The 27,310-nt window shown below is 52.6% G+C and overlaps 2 protein-coding genes across 5 annotated transcripts in view; both read left to right on the plus strand.

Annotated features, from left to right (window-relative positions):
- Positions 1–6,541, plus strand: part of RASSF1 (Ras association domain family member 1) — a 28,822-nt gene extending 22,281 nt beyond the window's left edge. For both annotated transcript variants that reach the window (XM_077821873.1, XM_077821874.1), the window contains 4 exons: positions 3,323–3,427; positions 3,744–4,038; positions 4,540–4,655; positions 6,289–6,541. In XM_077821873.1, the coding sequence (XP_077677999.1) occupies positions 3,323–3,427; positions 3,744–4,038; positions 4,540–4,655; positions 6,289–6,435 (663 nt within the window). In that variant the 3' untranslated portion in view covers positions 6,436–6,541. The remainder of the gene's footprint in view (positions 1–3,322; positions 3,428–3,743; positions 4,039–4,539; positions 4,656–6,288) is intronic.
- Positions 6,542–11,775: 5,234 nt separating this feature from the next.
- TUSC2 (tumor suppressor 2, mitochondrial calcium regulator) overlaps positions 11,776–27,310 on the plus strand; it is a 28,334-nt gene continuing 12,799 nt past the window's right edge. Inside the window, exons 1-4 of one of the 3 annotated variants that reach the window (XR_013346625.1) lie at positions 11,776–12,034; positions 15,828–15,948; positions 19,796–20,295; positions 22,158–24,284. Coding sequence is in view for 1 of the 3 variants with exons in the window: in XM_077821609.1 (XP_077677735.1) it covers positions 11,889–12,034; positions 15,828–15,948; positions 19,796–19,861 (333 nt within the window). In the remaining 2 variants the exon portion in view is untranslated. Of the gene's footprint in view, positions 12,035–15,827; positions 15,949–19,795; positions 24,285–27,310 lie in introns of those variants that run through there. The other 2 variants (XR_013346626.1, XM_077821609.1) reach the window with 2 other exon arrangements.

Here is a 27,310-nt window from a genome sequence, read left to right on the forward strand (position 1 = left end):
ATATTAATTAGCAGGCAGCCTGGGGACAGGGAAGCAGTCCTGCCACCTTCCATGAATGCTTGCTGGACCTGATGTGGTAAATGTGGTGTGCATGGTAGTAAGGGGCTGATGGCACTGTTTAGGGTTGGATACAGGCAGGTAGGTGGACATGGATTAAGAGGAGAAAACAGGTCTAGCATTTGCAAATTAGAAGCTGCTTTAGCTTCTGCTTGAGATGAGTTGGTCTCTGACGTGCAGCACCAGCAGGGTGTGTGTGTGCATGGTCTGTCTCTGAACTGTGTGTGTGTTGACCTGGCTAGACTGTGCTAGCTGTGAGGAGAGCCAGAGGCAAACCAAGGCAAAAGGGATAACTTTACATTTTATAGGGAAAATCCACAAATTGTACCAGGAGCACAAATAATATTGAATGTTACCAAAGACTTACTACTTATAATAAGCTATATAGGTGACCAACTCATTAACCTTTGTGTGCTTGTCCACACTGTGCGATTGGTACCAAATGCATTGCTGTTAACAAGAACACAAGAGCTCACTCAACAATATCCTGCGTCACTTCGGAGAAAAATCAACGTTTCCTCTCCTTGGCTGTAAGTCCAGTTCCACTCTTGCTGTCCTCTTTTTTGCTCCTCTTCGGCTTAAAGTGCTCCTTAGATTCTCTGTTTCTGTGCCGAGTTTATCTGCACTTAGTGGGCCCTTACCTGGCCATAGGGCACCTTTTGATCTGTGTTCTGTCCAAAGATGTTCAAAGAATTTCTCTCTGTTTACAAGAACTTAGGTGTTTTGTGAGGGGGCTTCTTGTTTACCATTTTCAGGATCTGTCTGCATCTCATGCAGCTTTGATCAGTTCCCTTTTCCCCCAATTATATTTCAGATTTTTTTTCCCCTTGATTCTCTCTCTCCTGTAAATCTGTAGATTTGATTTCCCTCCCTTCTCTAACAGTGTCTGTGCATATATCCAGGTCCTTTTTTTTCACCTGCTTCTCCTCACCTGAAACCTTTCCTATTTTTCCTTCTTTCCTCCTTTTTTCTTCCCAGTCCCCTGCTTGTATTCTCCTGTTCTTTTATTTGCTCAGCCCACCTCTGGTTCGCCCGCTAGCTCAGCATCTCCATTCTCCTTCTCTAACACTTCTGGCAGCTGCCCCTTTGGGTGGCTTCGGGGCCCCCTCCCCAGCACTATCTGCCCTCTCATTGGCCATCTCTCTCCCCTGGACAGCATACTGGGCAGCTGCCGCAGGTGCTAATGCCAGGTGCGGGTTACTACCCACACGCTATGTAGTATCTGTTTGTGTGTACGTGTGTGAGCATCCATTGGTGTGTCCATGCATGTCTGATGTGTGCCAGGCAGTGGAGAGGTGTGTGTGCCACGTGCCATTCACGTCTCTCTTCTCCCCCACTGCCACCCTGCGCAGGCAGCTGGCGGCTTTGCGGTGGGAAAGGAAAGGAAGTGGTTCCCAGAAATCCCAGGAGAGCTCTGATTGGTCTGTGGTGAGCTCATCTGTAATTCCCCTTGTGGGGAGGGGAGGGGGGGTCAACAGGAAGCCAGGCTGATGCAAGAGGGTGCAATGAAGTTCTGTGGCAGCCGAAAGAGAGGGGGTTGGCCTTCCTGCTCTGGCAGCATGTGTGTCCTGGGCGTGTTTGTGTCTGATCTGTGGGAAGTAAGAGCTGGTAATACATGAGCTGGCTGCATTGTCGTGCTGAGGTGTTGTAAGATGGCCCATCATTGTGGTATTCCTGGCTGGGGACATGCCCCAGTGGAGAGTTATGTCTAGATCTTCTGTGCCAACCCTGAATGGCATGGGCAATGCCAAGTTAGCCCCTGAAGAGCAACATTGGCATTGAAGCAAATACCTCAGACCAAGCAGCTGTTCTTTGCCTTGCATTGGTCGGGGGGGGGAGGGACGACACAGGTGTTTAGCCTGGGGCCTGGGCCACTTAGCCCCTTGAAAGCAATCCTGGGAATTCTCTGGCCTGTGTTTGCAGGGGCTCAGAGCAGGTGATCTGAGTAGTCTGATCACCCTCTGGCTGAGGGTGGCACAGAGGCACTGTGGGCAGGCCCCGTATCTGGCCTGCTGGCAGGGCCAGGGGTGCAATCGCCTGTGGTGCCCTGGAGCTGGGATCTCCTGCTGGAGCCTCCTATATTTTTTTCTTCTGGAGGCTGGTCACTGACTCGCACCCCAGCCCCGCCTGTGTGAGGACCCTGTGTCAGCACGGGGGTGTGAGCAATACACCTGCCCGAGGGCGCTGCTCGGCAGCAAGTGCCTCCTCGCCCCTGGATTAGGCCAGCAGCTGCTGTAGCTCTTGGCTTTGTGAAGTGGTTTCTCCAGTGGTAATGGCAGTCTGCAGTGCTGGCTGGCATAGCTCCCGCTGTTCTCAACAAGGACACAGCCTTCCTCTGCCCTCAGCCTCCCCTAGTGTCCACCTGCTGTGCCTTCTGTGGGGCAGGCTGCTGCATGATATAAACCTCTGTATGGCTCGCTGCCTCTTGGAAGCCTCTGGGATAACAAGTAGGGGGGATGATTCCTGACTCCCCACTTTGATCCTGCCTGTGGGTCCAGGGAGCTCTCCCCAGCCAGGCCTGGGGGGACCCTACGGGAGGGCTCAGCAGGGTTTTATCTCTCTCCAGATGCACCCCTCGCACGAGGTATCTGCCCACGGGGGTTTCTGGTCTGCCATGCGGAGCAGGTGTGATTAAAGCAGACTTGGTATCTACCTCTCCCGTGGGGCAGGGAACTCCTCTGTCCCCATCCCCCCCCGCTCCAGCCTGTCTGGCTCACCCAGGCCAAACCAACAGAACGTCCCCCTGGACTGAAATCCAGCCATCCGTGTCACACACAGCACCTGTCCCCCTCTCTTGCTTCACTGTGACCCCCTGGCTACATCAGAGTCACTCCTGATGTGCACCACATCAGGGACAGACCCCCAGGAAATGGGGCACGGACCCTGTCATGGTGCTTCTTGGTGCTGGTGCTGCTGGCTTCCTGAGCTGGGCCAGGTCAGGGAGCCTCTTCTTCCTAGAGGTGAACTTGCCAGGGCAGGGTGGAGGGTGCCGGGTGGGAGCAGCGTGCACAGGATCCAGAGCACCCATGCCCAGGGCTATTGGAGACCAGGCAGCAGGAAGTTCTCAGGGTGGGGGAAGCATAGCAGTCCTAACTCCTGCAGCAGGGCATTGTGGGTGCTGTGCCAATCGCCACGTCACCGAGTGGGCCTGGGTTGTGGCCGGGCTGAGATGCAGAAGGCAGAGGGTAGCTGTGGGGACAGGAGCTGAATGGGAGCCCCTGCTGACCAGGGAGGTGGACTGACCCCACCCTTCTCTCTCCTGCAGGACGAGCAGATTGACTGGGAGAAGCCAGTTCTGACCCAAGCCGAGATCGAGCAGAAGATAAAGGAATACAACAGCCAGATCAACAGCAACCTCTTCATGAGCTTGGTGAGGCCAGGAGTGTGGAGGGTCTGCGCTCAGGCGATGGGGCAGGGCAAGGAGCTCACAGCTTCAGATTTGAACTCTCAAAAAGGGGCAGTGCTCAGAATCCATTCCAGGGGGGTCATGGCTCCATGTCCAGGTCTTCCCTGCTCCCAGGGGCTGCATCCAGAGCCCATTTCAGGGGGCACAGGGATCCCATTCTGGGTGTTCCCTGCTCTCAGGGGCTGCACCCAGGTCCCATTTCATGTTCGCTGCTCCATTTTCCTGCCCCGTTCCCCGGCTCTGCCCAGCTCATTCTCTCTCTGGCTCTCCCTCCTCCCAGAACAAAGACGGCTCCTACACTGGCTTCATCAAGGTGCAGCTGAAGCTGATTCGGCCGGTCTCGGTGCCAGCCAGCAAGAAGGCGCCCTCCATTCAGAATGCCAATAAGGCGCCGCGCTCCCAGGTGGTGACGCGCCGCACGTCCTTCTACCTGCCCAAGGACACAGTCAAGCACCTGCACATCATCTCCCGCACCCGCGCCAGCGAGGTCATTGAGGCCCTGCTCAAGAAGTTTATGGTGGTAGACAACCCCCGCAAGTTCGCCCTCTTCGAGCGAGCTGAGAAGGACGACCAAGGTACCTGGCCTCCTCTCCTCCCCTGGGCTCAGTCTCTCCACACGTCCACCCCGCAGTCCCCATCTCAACCGGCTTTAAAACCAGCCAGAGCTATTCCCAGTTTGCAGATTACACTGACTAGCCAGGGCTTAAATTTTACCCTGCCACAGTGGCTGCTCTACTTCCTCACAGTGCCCCCTGCTGGGAGAGGCTGGGACTGAAATAGCTGGGAGCTCCCCACATAGCCAGCAGTCCTGCCCTGCTTCCCACAGCGCCCCCTGCTGGGAGAGGCTGGGATTGGCATAGTTAGGAGCTCCCCCCATGGCCAGAGCTTGTGCCCTGCTCCCCACAGTGCCCCCTGCTGGGAGAGACCAAGGCTGGAGTGGCTGGGAGCCCCTGCCCCCCCACAGCCAGTACTCCTGCTCCACTCCCCCAGCACCCCTGCTGGGAGAGGCTGGGGCTGGAGTAGCTGGAGCTGTCTGCTCCACTGTACTGAGCTGTGCGGCCCGTCTGTCATTGCAGTGTACCTGCGGAAGCTCTCAGATGAGGAGCAGCCCCTGCATCTCCGGCTGCTGGCTGGCCCCAACGAGAAGGTCCTCAGCTTCGTTCTGAAGGAGAACGAGACCGGAGAGGTCAATGTGAGTCTGGGAATGGCCTGATGTGTCTTGAGGGGGAGCCTGAGTCCCTCTGGGAAGCCTATGGGTTGTGGGAAGGGTGTTATAGCACTGCCCTCTGCTGGCTGCCTCACTGACTGGTCCTGATGGCAGGGCTAGCCGGCTGGAAAGGGGGAATTGAGTGTAGAGGGGTGTCAGGGATTCTTGTAAGTGCCCCTTCCTGGCCACCCACCAGGGTTGCTGCGAGGGGAATCCGAGTCTCTGTCATCCGCATCCCCAGGGTGCTTCAAGCTCCTGGAGCCTGAATGGAGCCACTGCCCTGGTCTCAGGATCCCTAGGCACACTCAGGGCACAGACCTCGCATCTGGCCACCCTGCTTCAAGTGCTGGAACCCACTGTCCAGCCGCCTGCCCTTCAGGGCGCAGCACTGACCCTTCACACTCCCCAGTGCGTGAACACACCCCGCCCCCAGAACTCCTCCCGAAAGGGGTGACGCCAGTTCCAATTTAACTGTCTCGGGGGCACAGAATAGTTGGGCAGCTGTGCACACAGGCACACACGCTTTGTACAGTCTTTCAACTTGATGCTCTTTATATTGTTGATGTGACACGCAGGAGATTAGACCGTACCAAACAAACAAACACCCTAAACGCGATGTCCCTCGCTAGCTCACCCTTCCCTTGGGGAACATTTGTGTTCCGGTAGGCGGGCACGTCCCTGCCACAGCCTCCCTCTTCTTCATCTGCTGCAAAAATAGCTCACTCCTGGACCTTTCCTCCTGGTGAGCTCCTTTATTCTCCTCCTGGTAACTTTCCAAACCCCCCTCCCTTCAGACAGGGGCAGGAAGTGTCTTTTCCCAGCTGGAGCAATCCCCTTGTCCCAAAGCATTTTACTTTGAATGGACGATTGATTGTTGTATGCTGATTAGTCCCCATTGTCTCTGGCCTGGCGGAGACAGACACAACCCTGCTAAATCTTGGGGGATCCACATACAGACAGGTGTTCCCTGACAGTCAGTTCATGCTACAATGTCCTAAAATCATGCGTTCCAGAGGATAAGGGGAACAATGGGAGTAAATAGGGGAGTTCAGCAAGGCCCCATTTGGGACGTGGGCATGAGAGAGGTAGAAACAGAAGGCTATGCCTGAGAGCATGAGATGTGCACAGTGAGGTGCAGGGCACTGCCCCAGCATGAGAATCTCACCCCCACCCCCCGCTTCCATTGGGAGGGAATCTGAGATCACTACTGGTTCGTGTAAGGTTTGGTCGGCATGGGGCAGTGTAGTTGAAGGATACTGGACCGGAGCCCCCTGCTGTTCCAGTCGTGGCCCCCACACAGTACTGCCGTAGCCACTCTGTTATTGCAGCCCTGGGCTCCCTCTTTGTCTCCCCCTGCCAATGCCCATCAGTCCTAACCTGCAGCCACTCTGCCATTTCTGTTATGGACCCCACACAGCTCTGTTGATGCCCCTCCATCCTCACCCACAGCTTTCCCCTGCTTCCCGCCACCGCACGCTAGTCCAGCCTTGGGTTCCAACCCCATAATCCCCTGAGAGCTCTGCTAATGCCCCGCAGCCCTGACCCACTACCTAGGTGATGCTGCACACCGTGGTGCAGGCTCCCAGAATGACAGGCCCTCTGCCCTCTCGCCCTGCAGTGGGACGCCTTCAGCATGCCTGAGCTGCACAACTTCCTGCGCATCCTGCAGCGTGAGGAGGAGGAGCACATCCGCCAGATCTTGCAGAAGTACGCCCGCTGCCGCCAGAAGATGCAGGAGGCACTGACTACCCGCACCCCGGGCTGAGCCGCCCCCGTCCCGGACCTGACACTCCAACCGACACCAGGTGGCTAGGAGAAGAGGCGGCGAGGCCAGGTGGACATGGACGGATCCGCTCCGGGACTATGCTTGTGGGTCGGGAGCTCCCCTGTGTGGGTGCAGGGAGGTGGGGGGGAGTGTGGGAGGGGGCGGCAGAGGAATGGGAGGTGGGTGGCTCCCCCGCGGGGGCCCCCAGTGCCGTGTGAGGCGCGAATGTGAGCGATGGAGGGACTGTGTGCATGGGGACATTTCCCCCGGGTGGGGGGCACTGAACTGCCCCCCCCCATCATGTGTGCGTATATGTGGGGCTGCTGGGTCACTGCCAGGATGGCTGCTTCTGGCTGTGCCTTGGGGAGAGGTGGGGCGGTACAGCTGGTCCAGGTTCATCCTCCTGCCAGGGCCTTGGGCTCCGCTGGGCCTAGCCGTGTCTAGGATATAGATGGAGGCTCAATGTGGACCTTATTGGCAGCCCCTGAACCCTGTTCCCCACTCCTTGGGGAGGGGGAGGTAGCAGTGGACTCTGAGAATGGGAGGGCCCTGGATCTGTTCAGCCCTGCCCTGTCGTTAAGCAGGACAGCCAAGACCTCCTGATGTGGCTAGACCCTAGGTCCCTGGACAGGTGCAGCCACAGGGCGCTGTGCTGGCAGGGCTGAAGACTCTCTCAATTCAGCCACGCTCAGGGCCGTCTGTGGGGCAAGCCTAGGGGAATTGCTCCAGGGACCAATGCAGCCCTCAAGACCCTGTGTTGGTCTTTCCAGGATCCTGTTACCAAAGGTGGCCTCGGTAGAGGGCAGCATCCAAAGGAAGGCCAGGAGAAGGAGCTCAGGGGACCACATGGGGCAACCCCATCCCCAGGTGTAGCCTCAACGGAGCTGATGCCAGAGAAGGGTCTGCCCCCGTAGGTATCCTGGAGAAGAGGCCATGGGCGCTGTTGCGTGCTAGGTCCCTCACGTGAATGGAGGGATGGCACCCCACAACTTGCTCCCAGCAAGCTCGGTGCATCCTGGTGGGAGCTTGGGCCAATAGCAATGGCAAGTAGATAGCAGTGGAGGGTGAGGGATGGCAGCCCTAGCCTTGGACAGGCCCTGCTAGGCACTGCCAACCCTTCCCCGAGGAGCGGCAGACCCCCCTGTGCCCAGGGAGCTGGGGCACTAGTGCAGGGCTGCAAGGCTGGAGTGAAGCAGCCGATCCACTCCCCATGAGTGCCTGGGACCCGAGGCTGTGCGAATGCACCAAGAGGCCCCCCTCTTTGCAGCGGGGCCTCGCTTTGGGATTTGAGTTTTTCAGTAAATGTTTTTGAACTTGACTCTGTTGAATGTCCTGAGCTTCCGTGGGGCTTGCGCTTCCCCGGAGGCTCGGCCTGTGCGTGGTGCTGGCTCTGTGTGGATCAATAAACAATTCAGGGCAAGGCTGTTTTGTTTCTTTGGAGCCAGTTTTGGGTGCAGAATGACAACCTGTCTGCCCAGCATCAGTGATAGACCCCAAAGCTCCTGAACCTATTCCCCACCCGCACCCCGGTAGCCTCCCACCATGCTTTGCCACAGCCAGAGGAACAGGCAAAGCCTCCTAGAGGTGCAACAGTGGGGATGCCTGAGCCACCCTGGATAGGGAGGCAAAGGGGGAGGGGCCATTGAACCATAGGGGGCAAACTGACCCTGCCCCTCGCCATGTCCATCTTGACCTCCTGCTTCCCATACAACTTCCACTTGCTGCCATTCATAGCTCTGCCTACATCTTCCACATGGACCTGTGATCAGTGCTGATGTGACCTGAGGACCTGTTGGTCTGTTATTTGTGTCCCAGTCCAGGCAATGCTCCCCTCCTCTCTCAGGAGGGGAATGGTGATGGTGACGGGGAGGGTAGACTCCCTTGTATAGTGCTCCCTTGCAAGCTAATGGCCACTGCAGAAGGCTGCCGTTCTCTGAGGGGTGCGTGTTTGGTAACACTGGATTCACAGTCACTGAAGTTTGCGGAGTCATGAGTTGGCTGGCCCACTACGGTAGCCCAAATTGTGTTGGTAAGCAATGGGGCAACCTATAAGGATTCAGGCTGTTGTCTCGCACCATGCAACCTGTGCAGCCCTCCCCCCCCCCCCCCCCATGCATGCAAATAGAGAGCAGCAGTCTCCCCCCTCCCCCCCATCTCCTGGGGACCCAGCCTCAGGAAGAATGGGCGACCATATAACAAATTACAGTAGTATGGTGCCACTCACCCTGCATAAGCCCAGACCCCTTTAGAAATTCAAGGATCATTTCTCCTGTCCCTCTGGGGTGAAGCATGGCAGCTGTTTCCAGCTACCCATGGCAGTGATATGCACCAGTGTAGACCAGGAAGTGAGGCTGATGCGAGTATCCACAGGGAGGAATTAGGGAGGTGGAATTGAATTCTTGCAGCTGGGAATTTGCCAGAACATTGCCCCATGCAGCCTTTTCCCTCCATGACCTCCACCTTCAGTACCTTCCCCTCTGTACCGTACATCTCACACGGGCATAGCAATGTTTGGGGTACTGATCTACAGGATGTCTGAGGAGGACTCATTGCAATCGACCGAGCAAGGCTGGGGCAGGAGGGTCAATGGGATGAACTTTTCCCGGTGGTTTGATGACAGTAATAGACAGTGTGCTGTGGATTGATCTTAGCCATAGTCAGGAGAGAGCAGGGGCTGTGTAATCTGCCTCCTGGGAAGGAGTTCCCTACTTCAAACCCTTACCCTAAACCCATTCTACTCCCTGCACCGGCTGCTCAGCCTGGGGACAAGCCCCCTGTCCCTGTCGGGCCTGCAGAGCCCATGTAGCTGTGGAGGGCTGGGTGGGTTCTACCCTGCTGCCAGCCCAGGCTGGATTCCTGAGCACGGCATGGAAGGCCTCGGCGCTGTTGGCCACAAGACAGGCAGTGCCAGTGGGTGGAGGAATCTTTCGGACACATGCTACCAGCCAGCTAGATTTGCTGCTAGAGCAGAATGGAGGAGAAACCCAGGCACCAACATGCCAGTGCCACAGAGCTGCTTCCCTGCCCTGACTCCTGCTCTGCCTGCCCATCCTAGCTTCTGGCCCTGGGAGAACAAGAGACTAAACATAAGGCCTGGAGGTGAGGGCTTCTAGCAGGTCCTGGCTGTGTGTCTGAAAGGCACCATAAGGGGTACCGGTACCAGAGCAGGGGAGATGCCCTCCTGCTCTCCCCAGCACTCACCACAGCTGGGAAAGCTCACCCGCCAGGGACAATGCCCCACTGGGCTGGGAAGCCCAGGTGCCAGCCTGGTGGCAGGTGCCGATGAGTCATGCTAGGAGGCAGATGTGCCCTGCCACTGAAAACTCTACACTATCCTCCTCCCAGCCCAACCCTCCCCTAGCACCCCTGCACCCAGTCAGGCCTTGCCCTGGGGAGCATGTGCCTGGGAAGGGGGAGGGGAAGAGGCTGTGTGTGCTTGGGAGTGGGGGAAACGGGCAGTGGAGGAAGAGCAGGAACTGCGTGCACCAAGAAGGACAGAGACTGTGTGTGTGTGTGGGGTTGTGTGTGACCCGGGGCGGGGTGGAGGCAGCGGGAAGGGGCCGGAGGCTGTGTGTGAAGGGGCGGGGTGGAGGCAGCGGGAAGGGGCCGGAGGCTGTGTGTGAAGGGGCGGGGTGGAGGCTGCGGGAGGGGGACGGGGGCTGTGTGTGAAGGGGGCGGGGTGGGGGCAGCGGGAGGGGGACGGGGGCTGTGTGTGAAGGGGGCGGGGTGAGGGCAGCGGGAGGGGGATGGGACTGTGTGTGAAGGGGGCGGGGGCTGTGAGTGAAGGGGGCGGGGTGAGGGCAGAGGGACGGGGACTGGGGCTGTGCGTGAAGGGGGCGGGGTGGGGGCAGCGGGAGGGGGATGGGGTCTGTGAGTGAAGGGGGCGGGGTGGAGGCTGCGGGAGGGGGGCGGGGGCTGTGTGTGAAGGGAGCAGGGTGAAGGCTGCAGAAGGGGGGTGGGAGCTGTGTGTGAAAGGGCAGGGTGGGAGCAGCGGGAGGGGGGCAGGGGCTGTGTGTGAAGGGGGCGGGGTGGGGGCAGCGGGAGGGGGCTGTGTGTGAAGGGGGCGGGGTGAGGGCAGCGGGAGGGGGATGGGACTGTGTGTGAAGGGGGCGGGGGCTGTGAGTGAAGGGGGCGGGGTGAGGGCAGAGGGACGGGGACTGGGGCTGTGCGTGAAGGGGGCGGGGTGGGGGCAGCGGGAGGGGGATGGGGTCTGTGAGTGAAGGGGGCGGGGTGGAGGCTGCGGGAGGGGGGCGGGGTCTGTGAGTGAAGGGGGCGGGGTGGAGGCTGCGGGAGGGGGGCGGGGGCTGTGTGTGAAGGGAGCAGGGTGAAGGCTGCAGAAGGGGGGTGGGAGCTGTGTGTGAAAGGGCAGGGTGGGAGCAGCGGGAGGGGGGCAGGGGCTGTGTGTGAAGGGCGCGGGGTGGAGGCTGCGGGAGGGGGACGAGGGCTGTGAGTGAAGCGGGCGGGGTGGGGGCAGAGGGAGGGGGTGGGGGCTGTGTGTGAAGCGGGCGGGGTGGGGGCTGTGGGAGGGGGAGGGGGGCTGTGTGTGAAGGGGGCGGGGTGGAGGCTGCGGGAGCTGTGTGTGAAGGGAGCAGGGTGGAGGGTGCAGAAGGGGGGTGGGAGCTGTGTGTGAAGGGGCGGGGTGGGGGCAGCGGGAGGGGGCGGGAGCTGTGTGTGAAGGGCGCGGGGTGGAGGCTGCGGGAGGGGGACGGGGGCTGTGAGTGAAGCGGGCTGGGTGGGGGCAGAGGGAGGGGGACGGGGCTGTGTGTGAAGGGGTGGGGTGGGGGCTGCGGGAGGGAGAAGTGGGCTGTGTGTGAAGGGGGCGGGCTGGAGGCTGCGGGAGGCGGCCGCGGGCTCTGTGTGAAGGGCGCGGAGTGGAGGTCGCGGGAGGGGGACGGGGGCTGTGAGTGAAGCGGGCGGGGTGGGGGCAGAGGGAGGGGGTGGGGGCTGCGGGAGGGGGACGGGGCTGTGTCTGAAGGGGGCGGGGTGGAGGCAGAGGAAGGTGGTGGGGGCTGTGTGTGAAGGGGCGGGGTGGGGGCAGCGGGAGGGGGTGGGGGCTGTGTGTGAGGGGGGGTGGGGGCAGCGGGAGCGGGACCGGGGCTGTGTGTGAGGGGGGGCGGGAGGGGGTGGGGGCTGTGTGTGAAGAGGGCGGGGTGGAGGCTGCGGGAGGGCAGGTGCGAGCTGTGTATACCGGGAGGAGGCGGAGCCGGGAACCGGGACTCGAGCCTTTTAACGCCGACCCCAACCCACCGCGTCACGTGAGGGGGAGGAGTCTCACATTGTAGCACTGCTCCTCTCACTCTCCCCGCCCGCCCCTGCCCCCTGATCACGTGAGGGGGGCGCCCCGCGCGGCCGGAAGTGTCGTAGGGCGGATCGGGGTGGGGTCTCTCCGTTGCTGGGCTCCGCGAAGGCGCCGGGTGGCTCCTGCCTGCCGGGGCCATGCTCCCGCCCTGAGTATGGGTGCCAGCGGCTCCAAGGCCCGCGGCCTCTGGCCCTTCGCCTCCCCCGGGCCGGGTGGCGCCGCTGGCCCCGGCGGGGAGCAGGCCCTTGCCCGGGCGCGCGGCTGCCGTAGCGCCACCCCCTTCGTCTTCACCCGCCGCGGGTAAGGGCGGGGCCGGCGCCTGGTTTCCATAGGGCAGGGGGTGGGTTGCTATGGGGCTGGCTCCCATTGGTTGGGGGGTTGGCTGTTGGAATGGGCTCCCATAGGCAGGGGGACCTCTTTCCATGGGGTAGGGAGTGGGTTGCTATGGGGTGGGCTCCCATGGGATGGGGGGTCTCGTTTCTCTGGGGTGTGTTGCTGTGGGAGTTGGGGGTGTAATGGTCTGGGCTCCCGTGCAGCAGGTGGCAGCCAGCAGGTTCCCATGGGGCAGGAAGGTGTCAGAATTGGAGGGAGCGAGTTGCTCTGGGGTAGGCGGTGGCTGGGGGCTGCACATCACGTTCGCTATAGGATAGCGCAGTCTGGCAAAGAGGCAGGATCTTCTGACCCCCTGCATGATGCCTTTCTCACTTCCAGGCCACATTCAGATGAGTTTCTTCTGCTGTAAAGTGGCCCTTGCGGTATCCTGGTGGGCATGTTGGATCCTGGGGTCTGCACCAAAGAGCTGTGACATCTGAATAAACTGTCACATCCTGGAAAATCTGAGGCCTAGACGGGCACCATTGTGCCCCTGAGCAGCCTTAGCTGGAGCCTTATAGTGCACAGTGACACCTGGCACTTGCAAGTACCGCTGGTCCATATGTTCCTATCCATGGAATATTCTCTGTGGTGCCCCTCTAGGGTTGACTGCAGAGTCTCAGTTAAAGTTACACACTTTTTTAGTGATTAGAGGGTACAGTTTGGATACAGAATCATTTTTTAGTGATTAGAGGGTACAGTTTGCACCCTGAAGCCCTACGTAGTAGGCTGGGAGGAGGATGGATTTGCCTATAAGGGGCATTCACTATAAAGGGTGAGGGTGCTGAGCTCTAGGAAGACAGAAATGTTACTCTTCCCAGGGCTCTTGGCAAGAATGGGGAGGGGCAAAACAAAAGGCTCTGAATGTAGTTTCTCACACTAAGCTTTAGAACTTATGTTTCCCAATGCATGGTAACATAGCTCCCCTCTGTGGCATCTGTGCACAGATAAGAGTATATAATTTCTTTTGATTTGTCTCCTTTTTATTTAAAAATAGATAGTGCATCTAATTGCAGCTCTTATTCATATGTGTTTTTTAAGGAGATAGGACTGTCGGGCCAAGGAGATGGGGACTTTACCTTTGGGGAGGAAGAATGAATGACTGAGTCCAATGACCCAGCTGTGTCAAGGTCACAATGAGGGGCCCAAGAAGAGCTGTGCTTCCTGCCTTATGAGGTGTCACAGTTGGGGTGAGGAATAGCCCCCCAATTGTAGAGGTACCAGGGTACAGTCACTTAGATGTGCAAAGTCAGTGGTGTTCAGTAGCAGCTACTCCTTCAGTGAGAAGCACAGACTGTACCTAGTGAGGCAAAGACATGGGATCTTGCTGATTGCCTGCCAACTAAGCTTTGTGCATTGGGGCAGGGCAAGCCCTATCACCTGTTTAGATTGAGGCTCCTGTTAGTGCTTTTTACTGATCACTGTGTCTGGAGTTATTTCCCATCAGTAGCTGTTTGAGGCTTTTCACCTCTGGAAAAGCCTCAAGTCTTTTATCAAGAACTTGGAAGCAGACTGTACCTGCCTGATCTTTGTATTCTTCTGTGGACAAAATCTGGCAGGGGCAGAGTCCTATCTGGGAGGTAGCAGACTGTTAGCTGAGCGGGAAGTAAATGTAGAGCTGCAACTAAAGCCTTTATCTTAGTGACTGGGTTGAAATGGATTGCCTCTGTCAGAGCTATGTGCACCACAAAGTTGTTTCTTTGCCAGTTCTTAAATTATGTGATTAATATTGTGCCAAAATCCTTGACTTTTGCCTTGGGTTCATTTCCTCCTAATTAGCTGTTGGCATACTGGTGTACCTCCTTTCTTGACAGGAGAGTCATCAGGTGCACCTGAATCAAATGGCATACCTGGCAAACTGTTGCCTGTGGTTAGCTGAAATTCTACCCCTCTTCCTTGGATATAAAGGAAGGTGTAATAACTGATGTTTATCTGCGAATTGGCATAGTCTCAATACTCCTCTTTAGTCTAGCCTAAATCGGTAGCTTGTGTGTCTCTTTCTTTATGCCTACAAGCCAGTCGGGAGGTGCAGGATTTGCAATGTGTGGAAACAGGGAAATTCAACAGCAATCCAAAAGGCTGCAGTTGGGCTTTTATTTTTTGTTTATATGTTGCTTCTGTCCAGAAAGGAAGCTGTGCTACTCTCTCATCCCACCACTGTTTTGAAGAATTGTGTGGCTTCTTTAGAGGTACCAGTATATTGCTTTTGTATCTTATGTTCATTTCAAGGATAGGGTAGCTTTGGATGGTGTAGCAAGGGGAATGTCAGTGCTGTAGCTGTCGTTTGTGTCATTGGAGGACTTCAGGCACATGTGAGTCAGCTGTACAAATCTTGGTACACTCAGTATCTGTGTGTGCATGGAGCTGTGGTGTTTACATTAGTGCAGTCTTAGTGCTATGTGGTAAAATTGGTTCAGTCCCATAGAGAAAGGGAACTGGGTGTTCAAACATATCATAAACTGGGACAAGGGGGAAGTTAATAGCCGAGTTGATTCTGGGGCCTTTTACCACCAGGTCACGGGTTCTGATATAGATCCGTTAGTAGTGACCCAAGTTGGTTATCACCTGATGATTTTGATTCCTGTGAAATAAATTGTCATCTCACTTTGGATCCTAGTGAAGAAGTGTTTACATCACAAAACCCAACATCTGTGAGCCTTGATTAGCTCCATTGCTAGCAGATAAGCCAGGCACTGAATAGATCAGACTGAATTCCCCTCTTGCCACAAGAAATCCTGAAGTCATCTAATGACTTATTTTCCCCTTTAACTGCAGCAGTCTCTCTTGGGGTAGGAGAGAGTGCTCTTGAACTGCAGGGTCCCCATTTAGTGAGCTTAGTTCATGGTTCCTATTTCATGCCTGATCCAAGTGTGCTCTCTTTTAACTTAAAACTAGGTGTGTTTGAGCAGTGAACATAAGACTTGATCTTGTAGTTAAAAATGGCCTTGTACCCTTTGTGCTGAATAGCTGTCTAGCTTGGCAACAACTTGAGCTTGTTTGTCCAAGAGTGAAACTGTTCTGGTGGCTGTTGTACCCTTGAGTGCTACAGATCCGCCAGTGTGGGCATGGAATCAGAGCTGGGAAGCATGCTTGGTACTGATTTACCATGGCTCCATTGGTCTGTGTTTAACTGCTTATAATTGCTTCTGTACAAAACCAACTTTCCGGCTGTGTGAGTTGATAGCAAACCTTATCTCTGTATACAGAATGGGAGCAGTAGCTCCAGCTTCTTCTCTCTCCCATCTCAGCCCTGGTTTGGCCAGGCCCTTGTGATGGAGGGACTGCAATCTTCATGGTCCATTTAGTCCCTTACCACTCCATTGAGCCTGACTGTGCAACCTCGGGGTGGGTTGATCTGCCTACACAGCAGCTGCTGGCACTTCCATTGAAATCTGAGTACTGTATGTATTTAATGCCAGTTGCTGAGTGGCTTTATGATGCAGATTTCTGTCCTGCTAGATACTGCACTGAGGCCAACTCCTTGTTTCACAGCTGCTGAACAGCTGTCAGATGGAAATGACTCTTGGCTGCTGACCCAAGCTGACAGGCTCCATATCGCATTTTCCAGTCCCATGGTGCCCAGCCCTCTCCAGTGTGTAATGTCCAAAACAGCTGATGTCTGCCAGCCCACTCCTGCCCTCTTCCCAAAATGTTTGGGTAGGGATCATTGATGGCCAGTCCTCCCAGTCTCTTATGTGCTCCTCTCCTCATTCCTCTGCAGCTCCATGTATTATGATGAGGATGGGGATCTCGCCCATGAATTCTATGAGGAAACAATTGTCACCAAGAATGGGAGGAAGCGCGCCAAACTGAAAAGGATCCACAAGAACCTGATACCTCAGGTAACGTGCTCAGAAACAAAAGTGACCCTACTGTGACAGGTTTGGGCCCTTTGAAGTGTCAACTGATGTGCTGGGATGCCACTGAATCAGCCTATTCTGCCAGCCTGGGTTCCCTTTACCTGGCCTTGCTCACAGGCCTCTTCCAATCAAGCACACAGGCAGGGCCACACCCAGCTGCACAGAGAGACAGAGATCTCCTCTGGAAAGATTTAGCCTTAGAGGCGTACCCCAACACTCTGGGTTTGTACCCTTTAAAGGGAGTGGGCACTAAAGGTTTTATGAAATGCTCCCCCTCCCTCAATGTGGAGGGAGATATGCACAACTTCTTGCCCCCCTCCCCCCCCAGTTAGAAATTACATAAAGTGGGTTATATTATAAACAAGAAATAAGTTTAACTACAAAAGGTGAATTTTAAGTGAATGTAAGAGATAACAGACAGAACAAAGCAGATTACTGACCAAATAAAACAAAATACGCAACCTGGGCTCAATATACTTAAGAAACAGGTTACAAAATGCAATTTCTTACCCTAAATGTTGTTTTAGGCAGGTTGCAAAGTTTCTGTGGTTCAGAGTTCCAGTTATTTCTCTTCAGATTGGACCCCTTTCTAAGTCTGGACTCCTTCCCTTCAGGTGGCTTTAGCAGTCTTCTTGGGCAGACAGGCCATGGAGAAGAGTCCCATTTTCCTTTCTCTCCACCCTTAAATAGGGTTTACATAAGGCGTGAATTCTTTGTTTCCCAAACTTGACCCCCCCCTTTCCTTCCAGTGGAATATTAAAAGAAGTCCCAGGTAATGTTTAGTATCAGGTGACAAGACCACCTGACTGTGTAGTATCACAGAGTCCATGAGTCAGTGGCAATATGGAGCATCCTCAGGAAGGCCAAGCCTTTTCACAGTCCATTTTCCTTGCTGATGGGTCATCAGCCCAGTCTGGCTTTTCCATTGTTGTACCTGAAGTGTTAGCAGAGGGCGTCACCCAAAGTAGCATAGCTGAAATACAGATACATTGTCAATATTCCTAACTTCAGATACAGAAATGATGTAGGCTTTCAAATTGGATAATCACATTAAGTAAATTTTAACCTTTCCAAAGAGATCTTACAAGACCCATCTTACATAAAGTGCATCTGTTATGTCAATCATATCATAAGCATATTTTCATAAAGAATATGGAGTGAAACGTCACAGTGCGCCAAACTTAAAAGGATCCACGAGAACCTGATATCTCAGGTAACACACTCAGAAACAAAAGCGACCCTTGTGGGGACTCGACCGGTAATGTATTAACGTGCTATGCAGGATGCCCGGGTTCCTTTGTGATCTCTTAACAATGGAGCACCTGGGATTTGTGCTAGGGCTCATCCCCTGGAAGTCTAGTGGTAGCTCACTGCAATCCTGACTAGATATGCCTATGGGACAATGGCTTTCAAATTACATGGAAACCTTTTGCCCAGATTTCTTTTTCTGCTCAACGCTCCCGAAGGGAAGGGTAGGTATTCCACCCCCACCCTTGTGTCCAGGCCTCCTTGTTCTGAAGCAGAAATAAGATTGAGTAGAGGGCACCTATGTATGGGGGTGTTCTGAAAATCCTGCATGATTAAGTGCATGGCTCAACCCCCTATCTCTCACTGACGGGGTGAGAGAAACAAATACTAAGTAACTTGACCGTTTTAAACACTAGTTTCCAGACAGCAAACACCAAGGAAGCTCTGACATTGGTATGCCCCATGGAGCCACTTGATAGTGCCAGTCTGGAACAAAATCCAAACTGTGACTTAGTGAACCAGCAGAGTGAGGTCAGGGAAGCCAATTAGCATGATACACTTGTGTCAGGAAGTTCCTGCTTTCTGAAGCCAACAGTTTGACCTTAAAAATGAACATTGACTCCCTGTTCTGTGATTTACAGTATCAACACTCAGCATTGATATAAAACCCCTTCATTTTCAAGCCCTCCGCTCAAGTCCTTGAAGTTATCTTTTATTATAAACTGTAAAAGGAACAATATAACAAACCGTTCTAAAATCAAACAAAAGAATAAATAAGGGGGTGGAGGGGAAGAGTCAGATATAGGAAGGGACCGGGGGACCAGAGGTTCTAAATGTGGGGTATTGGTTATGATTTGACTAGTTTTCAGGGGTTTAAAATTGAGAAGTGCTGAAGCAGATGTTAGGGTAGAGCAGACTTCATGCAAACACAGCAGTACTGTCTCTAGGTCAGTGAAAATGGGTGTGTTGTCGCCATCTGACAGCAGTTCAGTGGCTACTATGAGATGAATTTGGGGGGGGGCTGGGGTCTCAGTCCACCTTCTAGTGGGCAGCTGTCCATATTGCACAGTTGCCACTAATTGACGCCATTATTGGCATTCTCAGGAGAGAGGCTGAATGGGCTGTGGGAAGCAAGCTCCCCGTTTGCTCCTTGAGGGGATCCATTTGGACAGTGGAGTGAGACAGAGACAGTATGCAGTTTCTACCACCACTACCTATGCTTTATTTGTTTTATGGACAGGGGACCTCATTCTCCAGGACTGTTGGGCTGGCACCTTTCATGAGCGCTAAAAATAAACTCCGTCTAGCTATGGCTTTCTAGTAGTGGCCACAGGAATTCTCATCTGTTCCAAGGCTTTTGTATGTAGTTATGAAGGTCTTGTTTATTTTGCAAAATACATTTGTTGCATTCACGCTATACCCAGGCACCCATATGAGCTGGTGCCGCTTTCTAGCAGCAGCTGCCATGTGACAAACTTGTCCACGTTGTCATGAACCAAGCAAGGCCCATTAATTGGGAGGCCACAGGTCAAGACATTCCCTAGTTCCTTTTTTTTGTGTTAGTCTCCTGCAAAACCTGTGGTTGTTCTCCAGAAAATACAGATCTTTTATTAAATGTAATAAAACTTTCTCAGTTTTTGTCATCCTTGCAATAGGCCTTTGTCCTTGGCTAGCACCTTATAGTTCTGGCCGTCCAGAAGCCTTGCAAACACAAACTAACCAGTTCATTTCAAAGAAGCATTGTCACCGTACTGCAGGTGAAGAAATGTAAGCATAAAGGGTGAAGTGACTTCTCTTCCCATAGTCTAAACACTAGACCACATTCCTAGCCTCCGTATGTCTAGTGGGGATTGCCCTGGTTCAAACTAGTTCTGATCCCTCTGTGAAACCAGAGCATAAAACCCATTAGCGCACACATACTTTGCCTATCGACCCTGAAGCTACTTTGCTTTCTGATGTGTTTGTAATGGAAGAATATTCACACCAAAGCATATTAAATGCATAAGGCTTAGAGTTCTGCTTTAGTTGACACACATGCTTGTTACATTCACAGTATCTATCACTCCTTGGACAGAAAGCTTGCTTGTGCACAAGGGTCTTTGATCTTTTCTTCTGTTCAGTCACTTAGTCCTTTCTTTTCCAGTCTTTTAAATGACTTTTAAATTAAAGGTGCCAGACTAATAGCCCTGGAAGCTGATGACCTTCTAGTCATGGATCAGGTGGAATGCGGACAGCGACAGGCTGAGCTGCTTCCTCCCCCCCTCCCCCTCCATTCTCATGCTGTTGTCGTTCCTCAGCGTCGTAGGAACTGAGCACCTTAGTCTGACTTTTAGGGGCTACTTCTAGCAGCACATCCAGTCTGTTTTGCCTGCCTGGTGCTCAGAGTGTCAACCAACAGCTCAGTTGTGATGGTTTAATGAACTCTTGTCCATTAAGAACTGGACTGGGACATAAGCTCTATTGTCTGTCTCCATCTGCTGTGACTTGCAGAGCATGGGACCTTTGTTTGCAGGCCTTATCTTAAGACTCTGCTCTGACCAGTGTCTCCCCTGCCTTTTTACCCTCCTTGCTCTTTTTTCAGGGTATAGTGAAACTGGAGCACCCTCGCATTCATGTGGACTTCCCCGTTATCATCTGCGAGGTCTGAGCTGCGGGGGGAGTGTGAGCTGCTGTTGTGTGCCGTCAGTGCACGCAACCTGCCCAGCCTTACCATACCTAATGTAACCACACAAGGCTGCCTTGTGTTCCTGAACCACAATGGACTGCCAGCACAGACGCATACACTCTTGACTTTGGAGCTCCTCTTTCCTGGAGGAGGAGGAAGAGATGGGGTGGTGCAGAATTGGCTAGTTACCTGGAATAGAATTGGCTAGGAATCTCTTCACAAGTCAGACGAGACATGCGACCTTGTTTAGCAACATGCTTAACAATACCCTCGACTGAGTCAGAAGATTGAAATCCTTCTCGCGGCTGCCATCAGATGTTTGGATGGATCACTGAACTGCCCATGACACTTGTGTTTGAGGTTTTAAAGGGAGAGCCATCCTGCATCTCTTGCCGAACAAAATCGCTACTTCTCAGGTACCTGCCCCAGGTAGAGTTGAGGTCAGTTAATTCACCTCTGTGGGGCTAGGAGCAGCCCCCTAGTGCCCCTTCCCTACAAAGTGGTGATGAATAAAAGAGTAGTGGTGTAGTTTATCCTTGGGAGTGGGGGGTGGGGGTTGGTTATGCAGTGCCGCCCCAGGTTGATCTGGGAATGGAGGGTAAATGGGGCGGTCTGAGGTGGAGCTAATCTCGAGAACCCCACTGAAACAGAGTAGCGCTTCTCGGGAAGATAGGAGACCAGATTTCATTGCATCAGACCTCAGTCTCCTCTTTTATACAGCCCCCTCCCGTGCTCAGCGTTATTTTGTACTTCTTAGCAATATGGTTTGTCTCGTCCCCAGAAGCCTTTCCAGTGGCTCTAGATACCCCAGCTCAGCTGTTGGTGTTAAGACCTCTCCGAAAATCCCATTGGCCAGTGGTGGCGCTGTGCAGTGCCCGCAGAGCAAACAGTCCGATCTTTGCAGCAAGATCAATGGACGCTGCTGGAAGCAGCAGCAGTCCTCAGAGCTGAGTGACTGGGCTGGCAGCCCATGTTAACCCACACAGCTTTGCAGTTAGGATTCGCACAGCAGGGCTTAGTTTGCCACCCATTAGCATGCATCTGCCTTGGCGGGAGCAGGCTGCGCTCCTGTTGAGTGGCGTTCTTCCGTCTCCTGAATCTGGTGTGTTGGAGTGTGGGGTACGAGGTGTGAACTCTTGTATTAGCCATAGCGTTTATTTTGGGGCTCAGTCCCTCTCAGAATGTGGTTCTGGGTAACTTTCATGTGTTGATCAGTTGTGCCCTGGTGCCGCCAGCATGCCCCAGCTGTGTGTAGCTGTGATAGAGCCAAGGCAGGAATGAAGAGTCAGCTTTTACCCTCTAAAGCAATTGGTGTTAGCCCCCTCCTGTCTTGGAAATCTCCCTGAGATATGAAGCCTGGGTTCTTCCACTGCACCCATTCCTCTCTTTCTTTCTCCCTATGGGGACAAGAGGGAATGCAATGCACTTTAATGGAAGGTTCTCTCTTCCCCACCCAACTTGATAAAGAAACACGTGGCTATTGGGGCAGCTCCCTCTTCCAGCTAGACTCATGGTGGCAGTACTGAAACTGTGCATTGGTGCGTCTGCCACTTCATGCCTGCTTCCTCATTTGAAGGATTGAGTGCTGGCTGGTTGCTGCTGAGCTGGGGTGAGACTACCCCCATCCCAAACACTAGAAGTCATGGTCTCTCGGTTCCGGGTTACATGAGAATGGGCAGAGTCACTGTGAACAAGCAGGATGTCAGGGATCCTTACCACTATCTACCCCTCCAACTCCTGTGAAGCTTTAAAACTGGATCGAGATGTGGCTCCCACAGCAGTCAGCTTATTAGAGACATCTTGTTTCCCCTTCCAGAGCATGTAATTTACTTTCTGAGCACTTCAGACATTTGCTACCTCGATGTTTAATTTAAGCTGCTGCTGCAAAGTTGTAGCAGTATCCGTGTGTCTCTATTGGTTGTATCCCTCTCCACACCCCTGAGAATAGTTCTAGGGGCTGTATGCCATTCTGATAGAGGTCTGGTAGTTAGCAATAGCAATGCTCGCACTCAGACTTGGCCGTGTTCCCCAATCGCTCTCTGTAGTGGTTGGAGTGAAACTACAGCACTGAGGGACCAAAGGTTCTTCTCCCCTTCCCCCCCCCACCCCCGGCATGGAAGTTAGTTTTCACAGGTAGAGTGCTTTGATAGCTCCAGCAGAGAGCACTTTTACACTGTGATGCTGAGCATTTCCTTCTAGATCAGTGTTGTTCTTCCACCTACTTGGAAAAGTCGCTCTTAAAAAAAAATCCTATTAAAGTGTCTCTTGTTTGCATCAGCCATTCTCTAGCAGGTGACTTGGGTTCATCTCAGACCAAGGCTTGCAGATCTCCTTGAAAGAGGCACATCTCTGGTGGCTGAGCTAGGCTGGAGGACACCATCTCCAACAAAGAAATGGATCAAGCTATGTGAGGCTGACTCAGCCCTGGACCCCTGCTCTGATACGGGGAGACCTAGCTCTGAAAACTACCCTCTTGCTTCTGCTTGTGGGGTGTGTGTAGGAGACAACTTGGGCTGGGAGCCCTCCTCTGGCTTCTCTTGATGGAGGCAAGAGACTGCAGGAGACCACTGGCCTCCTCCTGAGTGGAGAGCAGTATTGGTTAGGTCCTGAGTGGTGGGTGGAATCTAGCACAGGGGAAATGAGAAGATGTTTGGTATGGAGGAGAGTGCATGGGGAGGGAGGTGGCTTCTGTAGAAATGAGAACTGCTCGCCAGTATCTTATTTCCCCCCACATGTCCCCTGGAGCAAAGGTTGGTAGGGCATCACCTCCCATGTGCTTTGGTGTGGGGTGTGGTACCTGTGTTTGCAAATTCAGGAACAGGCACCTCATCCTTGTGCTGGGCAGGTTTGGGGCAGCAGGGTTAGATCTGTGTTCTGAATGCCAATCTGGTCTAGGGTAGTGTCATGGGCTGTGCCAGGTGGAGCCGGCCGTTAGTTAAACAAGCTGCATGCCAAGAGTTGGTCAGAAATCAGTGAGCTGAATGGTGAGCTAGGTCTTTTGGGGAAGACTCTGTATGGAGGGAAAGGCAAGATGCTTCCCACTCGTATAAAAGAGAGGGAGCAGGAAGGGGAGTTAGTCCTTCTGAGTAGGCTGAGCTCCCCCTTCTGTGATTCCCAGAAACCATCTGCACACCACAAGCAGCAGGGATGAAAGGCTTGACTCTGGAAGGAAATGGTGTTTCATAGCAGCAAGCAGGGCTGGCCGGGAGACGGTGCATCTGGCAGAGCTTGTCGAATGGCTTTCACAGAGGAAGCCATGCTTTCCCCTTTGTACGGGGGTTTGTATAGCACATCTTCACCTTGGCAAACCCTTGCTGCACTTGGGAACGGGAATGGTTTGCCCACTGCACAGTGAGTAACACTCTTGAGGTACCCAGCCAAGACTGAAAGGCACTGGGTATGTCTACACTGCAATTAAAACCCTGTGGCTGGCCTGTGTCCGCTGACTTGGGCTCACAGGGCTTGGATTAAGGGGCTGTTTAAGTGTAGTGTTAACTTTCAGGTCCAGGCTCAAGGACTCTGTGAGGTCTGGGGGTCCGAGTCTGAAAGTCTACACCACAATTAAATAGCCCCTGAGCCTGAGTCAGCTGGCACAGGCCAGCTGTGGTATCAAATTACAGTGCAGACATACCACTGTGTGCAGAGTACAGTGTCTGTGTCTCACATCTGGCCATAACATAGTAGCTTAGCCCTGTCATGTTCTTTTACTGGCTGCCTTGCTTCTGAATAGGGAGAGGTTACCAGGGCACCCTTTGCTCAGCAAAGCAGCATGGGTAACCTATACCCATTTTCACTGTCCTTTAAATGCTCTGAGACAGCCTGTTGGGAAACTCCCTCTCTTCACACATCCTGAGCAATCCAGTCAGAGTCTTCCCCCAAGGAAGGGCTCATTCCACCCTACTTCTAAAGCAGCAGGCTTCCTACCCCTCTTCCTGACCCACTTCTTTTCTAGGCTGGTTAGCCCACTGGGGTTGAAGCTGTGCAGTCAGTCTGCATGGATTCTAGAATCCCAGCCTTTCTCTCCCCCAACCCTATTTCCTAGTAGTGCTGGTCCCCTTGAGCCTACACAGATGGGATGAGGACCCTTGGGAACTGCTGAAGGGATATTTAAAATGTGAAGGTAATTGTAAATAGTATCTATGTCCACTATATTGTTGGAGCAAGCAAAAAAACCACACTTGGTTTCTTTTCAATTTTTTTACTACTTCTTTCTGTGCGACTTTGTGCTTTCAAGTGTGGATGTGTAGAATTGTACCCACCAACACTACACTTACAGCTCCTCTAGCAAATGGATAGGAGTTTCCAATTCAAACATGTACAATATTTTTGGTCCTCCTTCCTCTGCCTTTGAGTGCATCTGTCTAATTTTGTTAAATTTCAATAAAACTATTTGTAGATCCCAAAAGTTCAATGGCTGTCTTATTTTTGGAGGGTGATTTAGTAACTGGTCTTACTGCCTCTGTATGTAACGGACAGACAGGACATGTTAGAGCTAACATAGTGTGAACTTGCCATGCAAGCTTTACCCATACAGATGTCGCTGCCCATGTAGCAACCCCCCTAGTTCTACTCAGGGGCCTTACCTGATTCTCTCTCCCCTTCAGTTGTACTGACACAAGGAAAAACTCTTCTGAATTGTGCCCAGAAATAGGGCTTGCCTGAGGGGACACATCTGTCTGCTTACATCCACCTCAGGATCTGAATCGATGTCTCTAAAACATGGTGTTTTGTGCCATCTGTTTTGTGGTAGCAAGTGAAAGCCATCAAGCTGAGGTGTTTATAAACAGATTCGTAAATAGAACGGCCATAGTGGCTTTGGAATCTGTCTGTGGAGTCTTTACAAAATTAACAGAGTTTGTCTCCAGCTGATTAGTCTTATCCCCTTTAATTACACAAGTGTTTTCAACTGATGGGGGGAAGAGGCAAAGCTAAGCACAGCTGCTCTTTAGACTCCCGCAGCACAGTGAATGCTTCTAATCACCCCACCCCACTTGAAATAACAGGTATGTGGTACCTCAACATGCTTACACCTCACATTATTGCTACATAGGCTGTTCAAGTGCCATGTATGGATGCAGTGTGTGGTATTGAACACATGAACAGTTAGCCTGGGGGGGCTATCTAAGTGCTGAAGCTTGGATTATGTGATGTTGAAGTTTATTTATGTCATGATGGTCTTGGTTGTGATCTTGAGGTCCTAAGATGTGAGTGATCCCCTTGCAGGTACCCAAGAAGCAAATGAGCAAATCCTTTATTGATTTGGTAGAGTTAGCTTGCAAGGATTGATGTAGCAAGAATTAAAAATTTGTTGGCCTTGACACCACAGTTGTAGTTGCAACTGGAATTCTGATGATCATCAATCACGTTTATTTACATAGTGCCTAAGGACCAATCAAGAATTGTGCCAGAGCTGTAAAAACACATAACAGGAGCCAGTTCCTTCCCCAAAGAGCTTGTAATCTAGACGAGACAGACACACACGGTGGAGGGGAAGGGGTAGAACACACCAGTCGAGTCAACAATGTGGTGTTGGCAAAGATGGTGGTGACCCATGATTTTTTTGGGTTAGTTCAGACAGGAGCCTTGGTTTGATTCCCACTTTTGACTTGTGATTGGAACAACCTCCAAGTATAATTTTCTTTTAAATTATAGATTTGGGATTGGAAAAAAAATTTCCCTAGAGTTTCAAAAGCTCTGGTTAAAGAGATTTTTAGATGCCAACCACTCAAATTGTCAAACTCAAGGATGGCGTCTCATGACTTTTCTGTGACCTCTCATGCACAGGCACTGCAAAACCACAAAGTCGTGGGCAGGTCTGTCCACATGCACTCATGCTGAGGACAGAATTGGTGTTGAAGCAAAGTAATAATCTGAAGTAGTTGCTGACAGTGATCCAATCTATAGCAGCTAAACTGCTGTGTGTAAATTTCCATACGGTTTCATGTGCTTCAAACTTAAGCTCTAAGTTATACTTCGAACTTTTGCTTTTCAGTAAAGGCTGTTATAATGTAAGGGACATAATTTTATGATCTGATGTAAAACTTAATGTCAAGTTTTGATATTTGTCTAATTAGGAGTAGGTGAAATTTTGTTTTTTGGGGGAAAGATTTCTGAGTCCGATTTGTGCATTCAGAAGTTAGTCTTTTGTTTTATGCATTCTTTCTCTACGAAAGACCAGACTTGTACGAATTGGAGGAAGGTATTAAAGCTTTTCTGCACTGCTGCTGAGAAAATTGTGATGGGTGGAAAGGGATGGCTTAGACTGTCAATTCACCTATTACCAAGGGCAGAGTTAAGGTTGTCCGAGTGCAGAATTTTTATTTGGTGAGGGAATGAATGGGGGTTTAAGAGTAGCATCTGAATTATTTTTGATTCTGTGATTTCAGGTTTGTAACGTTTGGGTTTTGGTGTGCAATGGAATGTCTTGTTTCAAAATACACTCGGCAACCTTAACTAAAGTTAACTTTCCCTTAAGGGTTGGTCTCCACTGAGTTTTACTGGTAAAACTTATGTCTTATCAGTGTATGTTTGTTTTTGGTTTTTTTGGGTTTTTTTTGGCCAACATGATCGTGCTAGTAAAAGCCCTACTGTAGCGGCAGTTGTACTGGTATAAATAGAGTCCTGCAAATCCACAGAGATCCACTTTATATCCATGGTTAGAATCATAGAAGATTAGGGTCGGAAGAGACCTCAGGAGGTCATCTAGTCCAACCCCCTGCTCAAAACAGGACCAACACCAACTAAATCATCCCAGCCAGGGTTGTGTCAAGCTGGGCCTTAAAAACCTCTAAGGATGGAGAATCCACCACCTCCTTAGGTAACCCATTCCAGTGCTTCACCACCCTCCTAGTGAAAGTGTTTCTTAATATCCAACCGAGACCTCCCCCACTGCAACTTGAGACCATTGCTCCTTGTTCTGTCATCAAGCTCCATCCTCTTTGGAACTCCCCCTTCAAGTAATTGAAGGCTGCTATCAAATCCCCCCTCACTCTTCTCTTCTGCAGACTAAACAAGCCCAGTTCCTTCAGCTTTTCCTCATAAGTCATGTGCCCCAGCCCCCGATCATTTTTGTTGCCCTCCGCTGGACTCTCTCCAATTTATCCACATACTTTCTGTAGTCGGGGACCCAAAACTGGACACAATACTCCAGATGTGGCTTCACCAGTGCCAAATAGAGGAGAATAATCACTTCCCTTGATCTGCTGGCAATGCTCCTACTAATGCAGCCCAATATGTGGTTAGCCTTCTTGGCAACAAGGGCACACTGCTGACTCATATCCAGCTTCTCATTCACTGTAATCCCCAGGTCCTTTTCTGCAGAACTTCTGCTTAGCCAGTCGGTCCCTGGCCTGTAGCAGTGCATGGGATTCTTCCGTCCTAAGTGCAGGACTGTACACTTGTTGAACCTCATCAGAGTTCTTTTGGCCCAAT

This window comes from Eretmochelys imbricata, chromosome 7 (assembly GCF_965152235.1).
Source record: "Eretmochelys imbricata isolate rEreImb1 chromosome 7, rEreImb1.hap1, whole genome shotgun sequence".
Classification (NCBI taxonomy): domain Eukaryota; kingdom Metazoa; phylum Chordata; order Testudines; family Cheloniidae; genus Eretmochelys; species Eretmochelys imbricata.